The 12,260-nt window shown below is 47.7% G+C and overlaps 1 protein-coding gene across 9 annotated transcripts in view; it reads left to right on the plus strand.

Moving 5' to 3' along the window:
* The window catches only part of Tsc22d1 (TSC22 domain family member 1), a 107,375-nt gene that overhangs the window by 168 nt on the left and 94,947 nt on the right, over nt 1–12,260 (plus strand). For 7 of the 9 annotated variants that reach the window (XR_013042542.1, XR_006076017.2, XR_013042543.1 and 4 more), the window contains exon 1: nt 13–3,273. Coding sequence is in view for 4 of the 9 variants with exons in the window: in XM_076545402.1 (XP_076401517.1) it covers nt 338–3,273 (2,936 nt within the window). In the remaining 5 variants the exon portion in view is untranslated. Of the gene's footprint in view, nt 1–12; nt 3,274–12,260 lie in introns of those variants that run through there. The other 2 variants (XM_042285202.2, XM_076545401.1) reach the window with 2 other exon arrangements.

A 12,260-nucleotide genomic window follows, 5' to 3' on the forward strand; every position in this document is an offset into this window, starting at 1 on the left:
CCCCGCCCCCTCCTGGGCTCCCCTCCCTCCCGCCCCGCACCCCACGTGAAGCGGAATATAAAGGGGGGTGTGTGACTGGAGGGGAAAGTGAATGGCGAAGGACTGAAGGGGTCCCCCTTCGGTTCCCCAGCCACCTGGTTCACCCGGTTCATCCTCCCTTCCCGAAGCTAGCCCTCGAAGGCAGGAGCAGCCGGCGCCTTCGGCAGAAGAGGAGGAGGAGGAGGAATCGCGTCGGGCGGAGCTTCAGGTCCTGTTCTCCTCTCCGGCTTCTCCATACAAAGATTACGGTGCAGAAGGAAATTGCACTCGCCTCCTCCGCCCCCCGGTACCCAGCACAATGCACCAGCCGCCGGAGTCCACCGCCGCGGCGGCCGCCGCTGCAGACATTAGTGCTAGGAAGATGGCGCACCCGGCAATGTTCCCTCGAAGGGGCAGCGGTGGTGGCAGCGCCTCTGCTCTCAATGCAGCAGGTACCGGCGTCAGTGGTGCTGCTCCATCGTCTGAGGATTTTCCTCCTCCTTCCCTGCTCCAGCCGCCGCCTCCTGCTGCATCTTCCACGCAGGGACCACAGCCTCCGCCTCCACAAAGCCTGAACCTTTCGCAGGCTCAGCTGCAGGCACAGCCTCTTGCGCCGGGCGGAACTCAGATGAAAAAGAAAAGTGGCTTCCAGATAACTAGCGTTACTCCGGCTCAGATCTCTGCCAGCATCAGCTCCAACAACAGCATCGCAGAGGACACCGAGAGCTACGACGATCTGGACGAGTCGCACACGGAAGACCTGTCCTCTTCCGAGATCCTTGATGTGTCACTTTCCAGGGCCACTGACTTGGGTGAGCCTGAACGCAGCTCCTCAGAAGAGACTCTGAATAACTTCCAGGAGGCCGAGACACCTGGGGCAGTCTCTCCTAACCAGCCCCACCTTCCTCAGCCTCATTTGCCTCACCTCCCACAACAGAACGTTGTGATCAATGGAAACGCTCATCCACACCACCTCCATCACCACCATCACATTCATCATGGGCACCACCTCCACCATGGACACCATCACTCATCCCATGCTGCTGTGGCCAGTTCATCCATGCCTGGAGGGCCGCCCTCGAGCCCAGTGTCCAGAAGACTCTCTACAACTGGAAGTTCTGAAGGTGGGGTGCCAGTGGCACCGACTTCTGCTGTCTCATCGAGTGGCCTCCCTGCCTCTGTGATGACTAACATCCGTGCTCCAAGTACTACTGGCAGCATAGGTATCAGTTCTGTTACGGGCCCGAGTGCACCAAATAACGTGAACGTCGCTGCCGTGGGTAGTTTCAGCCCTAGTGTGACAAGCAGTGTGCATGGTAGTGCGAATATAAGTACAAGCAATATTCCTAATGCTGCTAGTGTAAGTGTCGGGCCTGGAGTTACCAGTGGTGTTAATGTGAATGTCTTGAGTGGCATGGGCAATGGTACTGTTTCTTCCTCTCCTGTAACTAACAGTGTCCTTAATGCAGCTGCAGGTATCACTGTGGGAGTGGTTTCAAGTCAGCAGCAGCAGCAGCAGCAGCAGCAACCAACAGTTAACACGTCAAGGTTCAGAGTTGTCAAGTTAGACTCCACTTCTGAGCCCTTTAAAAAAGGTAGATGGACTTGCACTGAGTTCTACGAAAAGGAGAATGCGCCGCCGCCGGCGGCCGCAGAAGGCGTGGTGGTAAATAAGGCGGTGGAGACCGTGAAGCAGACCCCCACGGAAGTGGCTTCGGAGAGGGAGAGCACCAGTGGGAGTTCCGTGAGCAGTAGTGTCAGCACCCTGAGCCACTACACAGAGAGTGTGGGCAGTGGGGAGATGGGAGCCCCTAGCGTGGTGGTGCAGCAGCCACCGCCGCAGCCGCAGCCGCCACCACCAGGTCTTCAAGGTGTGGCCCTCCAGCAGATAGAGTTCGGTAGCCCCGGTCCACAGAGTATTGCAGCAGTGAGTATACCACAGAGTATTTCTCAGTCGCAGATGTCCCAAGTCCAATTACAGCCTCAAGAGTTGAGCTTTCAGCAAAAGCAAGGTCTTCAACCTGTACCTCTGCAAGCCACGATGAGTGCAGCCGCGGTCATCCAGCCTTCCTCTGTCAACGTGGTGGGTGTAACGTCGGCCGTGGGTCAGCAGCCTTCCATTTCCAGTCTGGCTCAGCCCCAACTGCCGTATTCTCAGACAGCTCCTGCCGTGCAGACTCCTCTTCCAGGGGCACCACCCCAGCAGTTACAATACGGGCAGCCGCCGCCGCCGCCGCCAATGGTTTCCACACAGATAGCTCCAGGCCACGGCCAGTCAATGACTCAGAATCCTGCTTCCGAGTATGTACAGCCGCAGCCAATTCTTCAAGCATCCGTGTCCTCCGGACAGGCCAGTTCTGCAGGACCGGGAGCAGGACCCTCAGGGATCCCTGTGCCTCCGCCACAGGGGATCCAGCTGCCAGCGCAGCCCACCGCCGCCACCGTCCAAGCACAACCTGCAGGGGCATCTGGGCAGCCCATTGGCCAGGCTCAAACAGCAGTGTCTGCTCTCCCAGCTGGCAGTCAGATGGCGAGTATCGGTCCACAAGCAAACTTACCCACGGCAGTCCAGCAGCCATCTACCCAGGTTACACCTTCAGTTATCCCGCAAGGTGCTCCGCCATCTTCACAAGGAGTGCTGCCCGCTCCGACTGGGATTCTTCATCAGGGAGTTCAAACCAGTGCTTCAAGCCTTCCTCAGCAATTGGTTATCGCACCCCAGAGTACCTTGTTAACTGTGCCTCCCCAGCCGCAGGGAGTAGAAACGGTGGTCCAAGGAGTTGTTAGTCAGCAGTTGCCCGCAGGTAGTCCTTTGCCCTCTGCCAGTAGTGTTTCTGTTACCAGTCAGGTTAGTTCCGCTGGCCCTCCTGGAATGCCTTCTGCCCCAACAAACTTAGCTCCACCACAGAATATAGCACAACCCCCGGCTACCCAAAATGGCAGTTTGGTTCCGAGCGTTAGTCAATCCCCCTTGATAGCCACTAACATCAGTTTGCCTTTGGCACAACAGATACCACTAAGTTCTACTCAGTTCTCTACGCAATCCTTAGCTCAGGCGATTGGAAGCCAGATGGAAGACGCCAGGCGCCCAGCGGAGCCCTCCTCAGCCGGCGTACCTCAGACTCTGAGCGGTGACAGTGGGGGGGTGTCAGCAGTTTCAGATGGGAGTAGCAGCAGCCTCGCAGCCTCTGCTTCTCTCTTCCCGTTGAAGGTGCTACCGCTGACAACACCCCTGGTGGATGGCGAGGACGAGAGGTAAGAGCCCGAGCTCCCGCAGGCACGGCACAGGTCCGGGGGAACCTTGCTCACTCGCTCGCAGCGGTGGGTGTGGGTGCAGTTAGGGCCAAAGCATCGCACCTTTGCGTTTGCATGTGCAAAGTGCACATTCATGGTAAGTTTCCCCAGAGTGAGAGCGATAATGATTTCAGAGTGGGCGGGAAGCAGAACAGGTTATAAAATAATGTTCACGGTAGTTACAGAGTGTAAGTGTATCTTACCCTGTAAATAGGCTTGGGGCTACCAGGTAGACTTCATTGTTTATAAAATGCTTTCGAGAAAGATATAATTTATGACGAAAAGCAGCCTATATTTTGTTACCCCAGGAAAGAGTTAAGCTATTCTTTTGAGCTACTAAAATATTTATGCTCATTTCTTGTGGGGGGCTGTGGTTCCCACGTCCTTGCCATACAGCCCTTTTCTGTTCTAGTATGTTTGATCTTAGGCTGTGAGAGATCCTGTTACCTGCTTGTCCTCCCGAGGCACTGTGGGAAAGATGACCTAATCTGGGTGATATAGGTTGCCCTCATACTGTTAGTAACCAGCTTTGGTAAACTTAATTTAATGGTTACTTGACCTGAACAAAAGAGGAATACAAGTCTTAGAGTGTGTTTTTCAAGGGCAAAATACCTAGATTTATCCTTGATAGTGAGTAATGCTGTACAGTTTTTCTTTTGATAGCTGAAGGTGGTAGCCATTTTAAAGAGTGAAATCAGCCAGCCTTTAAGGGCTGATTTTAACAGGCTAATCTGTCCCACCTGTTTCTACTCTCACCAAAATTGAGAAAGTCTAAAAGTTAAGTCAGTATTAAGCCAGCATTTTCTTTTTCACTTATATTGGGAATAATATGCTAACCACACTTAGTGAATGAGACCAGCTAGAAAAGCTGTGAACTCATGTTTCTACATTGCTTTAAGATTAATTTTTTTAAAGGAATGTTCTTTTTGCAAGATTACCACTGTTTACAGTGATCAGCACTACAGTACTTGTAAAAAGACTTCTTTTTCACTGTGGAATTTTGAAAAGGCATTTAAGATAGTTCATTATCTTAGTATCAGTTGGAGACTTTCTACATTGAATTTCCACCATTCCAATGGAAGTGTTTATACTCTATATGTGTATTTGTGGGTTTACTTTGGAAAAACTGAGCATGTTGCAAAAGAATTTTATAGAAAGAAAAGTCCAAATGTTTCAGTGAAATTTTCATGGTATTTTTCTAAGTCATTTAAAAGATATAAAGGTTATGATATTGAACCAAGTAAAATACTTTTTCAGGTTACTTTGGGGCTGGGGATTTAGCCCAGTGGTAGAGCACTTGCCTAGCAAGCGCAAGGCCCTGGGTTCGGTCCTCAGCTCCGGGGGGGGAAAAAGGTTTTTTTGTATTTCTGATACTTATATACTTAAATTTTGCTACTAAATGTAGTTTTTAACCTTGTACAAAACTACTTCACAAGATTTCTAAGAGGTAGTTTCTGTAATAGTCCAATTATAATTACTGTTCAACCTTTAATTTTGTCTTTATCATTCTGATCCTCACCTGTAATTGCAGTTTAAGGAATTATTGACTCTAATTTCTGTTTCCTAAATCAAAAGGGTCTGAACCAAGTGAAATGGTTCCTGTTAAATTAAGTGTATAGATAGATGCTAACTTCAGAGCAGTGGAAGGTCAGTGACAGAAACGAAAATCACACACTGATTACAAACCTGGGAAGGTTTTTAATTACTGTTTGTGGACTCCTGGGAGGACCTCCTTTGTTTTCCTCTTGGTAGGGAAGATGGCAGACCTTTCCGACTTGCTGTCACCCAGTTAAGTCAGGATGCTGCACACTCGTTCGGATCTGTAGAGCGAGTCCCAGTTTGAGATAACTGTAGGGCTGGTTTCCATATAGACCGAGAGTAACTGGGATAAAGGTAGGTCAGACGCCTGCGATGGAGGTGTTCTGGAAAAGCACAAGACCGAATGTAAAGCAGTTGTCTCCAGTAACTGTCATAAGTCATCTGCAGATTATGCTTGAACTTTACAAACTTGTGTCAATTGACCTCACAGTTGAGTCATCGAAACTGGACACACGTTTTCCCAGGCCTCCTTCAAGTTCACTGAGGTCAGAGTCTGCTCCTGAGGCACATGCAAGACCAACCAGCGAGGTCTACTTTAATCGTGTCTTATTGCAGATTGTTTTTTGTTTTCCTTTTAATCTCAAGTAGTTGGTTTAGAAAACTCACTGAAATTGACCCTTGGGAGCCAATTGGGAAATACCTACAAGGGAACAAAGTGAAACAGAGAAGTGCCACTGTTTGACCTTTCTTCCTCGCCAGCCTCTGGGACACTTGGGTCTTCCAGACTTTGTCACCATCCATCTCCTTTGGAAGAAAGGGTTGTGCCCTCAGTTAGTTTCATGACCCAGCAAGTATGTTCACATAACATTTTTGGTGGCAGAAGAAGGCAGAGAGAGATTCCCTGCCATGTGTAGTGCAATAACACTGTCGCTCTTTTTTAAATGCTTACTTAGTACCCGGGGAAAGGGCTGTCAGTGACTACCCGCTTGTCACCTGTGAAACTCGGGGACCATACATATCACAAATAAGGATCGGGGTGTTAAGATTGTGTGACTTAGTTTTTTAAAGATCTCAATGTCTGCTCCTTTAACGTGAACTTAACCTTTACAGGAATGGGAACATACAGTGACTTTACTATGGTGTTTCATGCTTGTTAGCGAAGTATTATGTGAAATTCTGCTCTCTTGTTTCTAAGCAAAGCTCAGATGTTCCCTCTGAAAGAGTTTTCTTCCCCAGGGGGTGTTTCCTTAGTACGTTTGACTGTCCCTCTATTTAAGAACTGTATTTGGTGGTAATTATGTTTACCAGTCTTTCCCACAAGGGGAGGGACTAAATTTTTTTTTTATTTTTTAATTAACAAACTTAGTGAGCAGATCTTTTTCTGTTTTTCTTATCATGACCCAGTCCTTTCTGTCATCTTAAGCACACTGTTAGAAATGCAGGTGCTATAATTTCTGTAACGAATTGAAAGGAGCAATACACTTTGCTAGCCTCCTGCTTCTTAAGGTGGCGTGCCATTAACCTTCTAAAGGCTGTCTGTTTTGTAGTAGGTCCTCAAGTATTATACAGGGAAGCGTGTTTTCTATTTTCATGTTTGTTTTTGTGTGTTGCATGTGTGCCTGTGAACGTGGAAATCAGAGGTCAACTTCACATGTCTTCCTCAGTTGTGTCCACCTTATTTTTTGAGGCGGGGTCTCTCGCTGAATTGGAGCTCACTCTGGTGGTTGGACTGGATAGCTAGTGCACCTCAGGGATGCACCTCTCTCCCCTTGTCCAGTGCTGAGGCTATTATGTGGGTTCTGGGGTTCACGTGCTTTGTCCACGGAGCAAGCCCTTCACGAGTGAGCCATCTCCCCAGCCTGGAAATGAATTCTTACAAAGAAAGGAACAACACCTGCTTTACTTATCTACTGAGAACGGTAGGACGTACTGGTGAAAATGATGCAAAATACCAAATGCCTTTTATTAAAAGGTTTTTGTTTTGAGACAGGATCTCACTGTGTAGCCCTGGCTGGCCTTGAACTCGGACATCAGCCTGTTTCTGCCTTCTGACTGCTGGGGCTACAGGTGTGCACCATCACCCTTGACCTGAAGTATTTATTTTTTGCATGCACAATTTAAAGAATCAAAGTCTGTACTTGCTGCCTTCTTCCTCTCCAGGTTTCCTTTCTAGAATCCCTCTGATTTCTTGTAGAGGGTTCCTCTCTGACAAGCCAGTCTTTCTACTGGACAGGCAGCTGTGTGCCGGTCAGGAGCGACTCGGAAGGCTCAGCTTCTCTTTTCTCTGTCCTCTGCTCCTTTCATGTGACTTTGGGCTTTTTAATTTGCTTATGCCTCAGCTTCTTCATTGGAAAACAATCAAGGCAATAGCATTTCTCACAGAATTCGTACATAAATGAACTTAGAAAACTCTCGGAATGTACCTCGTTGCTCCTAAGAGTTTATTAAATAAAACAATCCTCACTTTGTTTTTGTTTGTGTTGTTAAATTTCTGAGATAAAATGGATCTGCCCTGCTGGTTGCCCTTGTTCCGATACTCCTTTCTCGGGTAGTTATGATGATAACATTCTTTCAACCCTGTAAAAGAGCATTCCTTTTTCTGTCCACCCACAGCACAGTGTCCGCTGGCTGCCTTGCTCCTCTGTCCCCGACTGTTTAGTAGATTGGAGGGGGTGAGTCCCCTCTCAGAATTCTTTATCAGCGCAGTCTCTTCTCCAGCTTACCTGTCCGGGTCCCCCCCCCCCCCCCCCCCTTGATAAGAGTCCTTCTGCAGCTCTGGGGATTTCGAGGTTCTGTGCTTGCACTTCAGTGCAAGAGGACTAGAGAGCCACTTAGAACATTGGGGTTCCTCTTAGTGTGGAACTTGACTTGGGGTGTGGCAGCTGGAGTTTGTCCCCACCTTACCCTGTGTTTGGGTTCCTCTCCATTTATCACTAATTTTTTGTATCCCTGCCTCTCAGCATCCACCTCGGTAGTAATTAATTAATAAGATTCATTTCTGAGGAAGCTGCTGTCTCTCTGGCCTCTATTCTGGACTGTCTCCTAGGCTTGCTCCTCACCTGTTACTCTAGGATTGATCCCTTTTTTGTCTTCCCCAGTGGTACGTCTTCATTTTCCACGGCCAGTGTTGACTCCGTTCTTGCTTTACTTGCTATTTCTAAATGGTGTCTTCTTACCTTTACACTCAGTTGATTCTCTGATGAGGTAAAAGACACCGGGTTGTAAAAATCTACTCTGCTGACACCATTTCCCAGCTTCCATACTGCTGCCGAGAATTCTAGAGCCATTTTGGTTTCTGAAGCATTCTTGTGTGATTTGTATTTGCTGTCCTCTCTTTTCTCTCCCCATTTTTAAAATCTATGAAAGCTTTTAAGATTTGCTCCCATTGTTTTAACTTAACACGGATTGCACGTGTGTTTGGTTGGGGGAGGGGGAGGGGTGGAATCTGCTTTTACTCGTGAGTTTTTGGTGTATGCTGTTTCAGCCTGGAAAGTGTGCGATGTTGAGACTGAACCCAGGGCCTCATGTAGACTTGGCAGGCGCTCTACCAATGAGCTACATCCCAGACATTTTCTCCTCCTCAAAGTCACTTGCATAACGGGCCTCCTTGACTGATCTTCTGGTTTCCTTGGTTTTCATATCTTGGTCTTTGCTCTGTTTGTATTGACTTGTTCTTATAATCTCCGAGAGGTTTTGGTTGATTGTTGCTTCTTGTTTGTTAACTGTGTATTGCCCCAGTTTAGTAATAAGAGTGCCTTCTCTTAGCTCTGTGAACACATTAGCTTTGGTTGTTTTAGGAGACAGGGTTTTCCACTTGTAGTCCAGGCTGGCCTTGAACTTGCCATCCTCCAGCTCAGTCTCTGGAGTGTTGAGATGATAGTCTGTGTCTTCATGCGTAGCTTTTTCAACAGTTTTCTTTCTATGCATTCTTTCTCCAGGGTTCATTTTCTTCTTTGTTTTGAGTCTTTATTTTTCATGTTATATTCCTTTACATAGCTGGCAGTCGTGTGGAAGAGTAAGCAATGGGAATCTGGTTCCACATTCTCAATAAAGCTTGCTAGCCATTGGCCTCAGTGGATGGTAACCTGACTGGGCTGGTCGGCTGGGGGCCTTGGTGTCTCTGCATTGCCCTTCAGCTGATTAGCTCCTTGTGAGAGGGGTCTTCTGATTTGTGGCTTGTCAGGAAGGGCCCTAAGGGAGGGGAGAGGGGGGGTGCGGATGAGAAGTCTTGCAGGTCTTGACCCCCAGAGTCGTCTTCATCCAGTCCCCTTCTGCCAGCTTGCCTTCTGTACTTCCTCCCTCAGTCGGCAGGCTTGGGCTGGCTGGTCTTGGGTGAGGGGCAGACCGGAGAGCTGGTGAAGCCTGCCTGGCTGGCTTCAGAGCCTCTGTCCCCATAGCGCCTGTGTGGGATGCTGCCGTGCCCGGGCCTTTGGGGCTTTGCGAGGTTTAAATTGGGTTTGTTCTCGGCTTTCTCTGCTGTTTGCCGAAGATCTGATCGTTTTTACTGTTTGCCGAGTGGTTTGTCACTCAGCCGTCTGCTTTCCAGCTTCCCGATTGTGTCACCGTTGTCTTTCCGTGGCCTGCTTTCATAGGTTTAGGTCTTTATACCTTTTTTTTATTTGCGATGGGGCCTTAAAATTTCATTTTAATAGCAAAAGAGTAGATGTGATTTCTTGTTTAGAAATTTAAATTTAAAACACGAAACTGAAGAGACCTGGTCTGGAGCTACAGTCAGAGCCTCGTGCTGGGTTTGATTGTCACCGTCAAGGTTGTGATCGCTTGGTTCTTGTTTTTGTTTTTTTGAGGTACATTCTTATGTACAGACACTAGCCTCTAACTTGGGGCCCTTCTCTTGCCTCAGCCTTCCCAGTGCTGGGATTCTGGTAAGGCCTACCACACGTGGCTTCACCGTATCTCCTAATGGCTCGTTAAAAGGAAGGTACAGAGAAAGAAAAAACCAATGAAGCTGCTTCACCCAGTTTGTGAAAGGAGAGTTTCTGATCTCACATACAGAAATGTCTTCCCTTGCCACCCTTTCCTCCTTTCCGGGCAGCCTGACCAGAAAGCTGTCTTTGCCGCCTTCCACTGGCTGCCTTCGCTCCCTCCTGAAGTGCTCCGGCTACCTCCGACGCCCTTCTGTTTTGGTTCTTCTGTTTGATTTGTTCCCTACTTTTCTTGTCGTTCTGTGTTGGTCTCTTTGAGATCATTCTCTGCCGGACTGTCAGCTTTCCTAGAATTTCTAATTCTCACAGGCTTCTCAGCCTTATTTTGGGGGGCGAGTTCTTGCTCTGGAGTACTGGCTGGCCTCCAGCTCGAAGAGAGACTGTTTTCCTGCCTCAGCCTCCCAAGCGCTGCGTTCCTAGGCATGAGCCGCTGTGCCTGCTCAGCTTCTCCGTCCTCCTCAGATTGCCCTCTGGGGTCGTCCTCTTTTGATGAATCACTTCTTTAGACACCAAGAGCCGTGTCTTGTTTCTCACAGCATTTGACATCCTGGATGTAAAGTTCCTCTTCATCTCCCATCCTTGCTCTGCTGACCCCATTGCTGTCTAAGATAAAGCAGCCCTCACTTCAGAAGTGCTGCGTGTGGTGGCTTTCTCACTGACTCCTCCACACACGCCCTGTCCTGCCTTTCTCTGGAACCATGTTGCACTCGGAATGATATTCTTAATGCGGCAATCTTTGCTGTAGCTCACTTGCCCAGATCCCTTGGATACAAACAAGCCTTCCCTTTGTCCTCCTCTTGGCTCCCAGTCCCCTAGAAAGGCTTCTTTGGGCTCCTGGTTTCGGAAGGCTCTGTCCTTGGTCCCTTGGCCCCTTGCACTTGGTGGTGGGAGCATGTGGCAAGGGCTCGCTGTTCTTGGCAGACAAGCAGATAAAGGAAAAGTAAACTCTCTCTTCTTTCAGTGCTGGGCATAGAGCCTAGAGCCTTAGCATGCCAGGCAAGGGCTCTACACGGAGCCCTACCCCCAGGCTTCCACCCACTCCCCTGCTTTCCGAAGTCCTGATGACGAGTGATGAGCCTTCAGACACTTTCTCACCTATTGCCCATTCTTCATCCTGTGGGCATTTGCACATGCTGGTCTTAAACATAAACATGCCCAGGGTCACCTCCCTAACCCTTCCTTAAACTTTAATTGTCATATACACACACACACATATATATATTCATATATGTATACATATACATATATGTATATATATTTTTCTTCTTGTTTTGAGGCAGGGTCTTGCCCTGTAGCCTATGCCAGCCTTGAACTAGCTGCAAAGCCCAAGCTGGCCTCGAATTTGTGGTCCTCCTGCTTTAGCCTCTGGAGTCCTGGGATTACAGGTATGTACCACTCACTACACCTGGCTAAACTGCTAACTTTTTGAGAGGCCTCTGGCATGCCAGTTTAAATGTAGGTGGTTTGTTTAAAACTGATTGAAAGCACCTTGTTGTTTTGTTTATGATGCTTGTTACAGTTTATTAGTTTTTGTGATTATGTGATCATTTTAACCTCCACAAATAGGGATGTTTGGGATTTACTAGTATCCAATCCTATTTCAGTGTCTACAGAAATGGTAAAAATCTGTTCAGTGAAGAAAATCTATTAATTGTAGCATAAGAACAGGCAAGTGGAATGTATCCTTTCAGAGAATAAAATTTAAGTTCTTTACAGGTTATCATGTGACATCAGTTTCTCCCTAAAGGGATATGATTGAGACTTGGTTTCCTTTTTGCTGCTTGTGAGTTGGCGGTTTGTTTTCAAACAGGCATTGTGTTTTATTTTCCACTCACTCAAGCTATGCCATTAAGGATTCCCTAACTTGAATGAAATGAAGTCTCCACTAATTGGAATGATCAGTATTTTTCCTGCTTTTCACTAGAATAGCTGTTTTCCATAAAATGGTTCTAAAATACCCAGGTATTATCTTGGAAATCCTTTGATGCAGTCTCAGCTGTTCAAAACAGGCTTTGAGCCTGGAGAATGCCATTGGCTTCTGTTGAGGTTTTTTTCTGCTAACCAGTTTAGTGACCATTTGTTTAAAATTTCTGTGATCTGTTTTACTTGTGGTCATTATCAGCTGCCTGTTATCCAAAATAGGAAACCAGCAATAATACCACCACCACCACCACCACCAGAAGGAAAAATGATGTAATGTAGTGGTCACCAGAGGCTAGCCTCAAGTCTAGTGAAAGAATTTTCCATCATCTCTGTGAACCCATCAGTGGCCAACCTGGTTGCTGCCATAAGACCATTTTGTGTTGACTGGGGAGACTTACTGTGACTTGGTTTCATAAAAGATTCATGGTAGGTCATGGTGCATGGCATGGCTTGTTCACCTATGGAGCCACAGAGCAGAGTACCTCAGAGCTTTATGTGGGTAAGACAGATGAAATAATGACTTACTTTTATCCAGGGCCCTCA

This window comes from Peromyscus maniculatus, chromosome 9 (genome assembly GCF_049852395.1).
Source record: "Peromyscus maniculatus bairdii isolate BWxNUB_F1_BW_parent chromosome 9, HU_Pman_BW_mat_3.1, whole genome shotgun sequence".
NCBI classification, from domain to species: domain Eukaryota; kingdom Metazoa; phylum Chordata; class Mammalia; order Rodentia; family Cricetidae; genus Peromyscus; species Peromyscus maniculatus.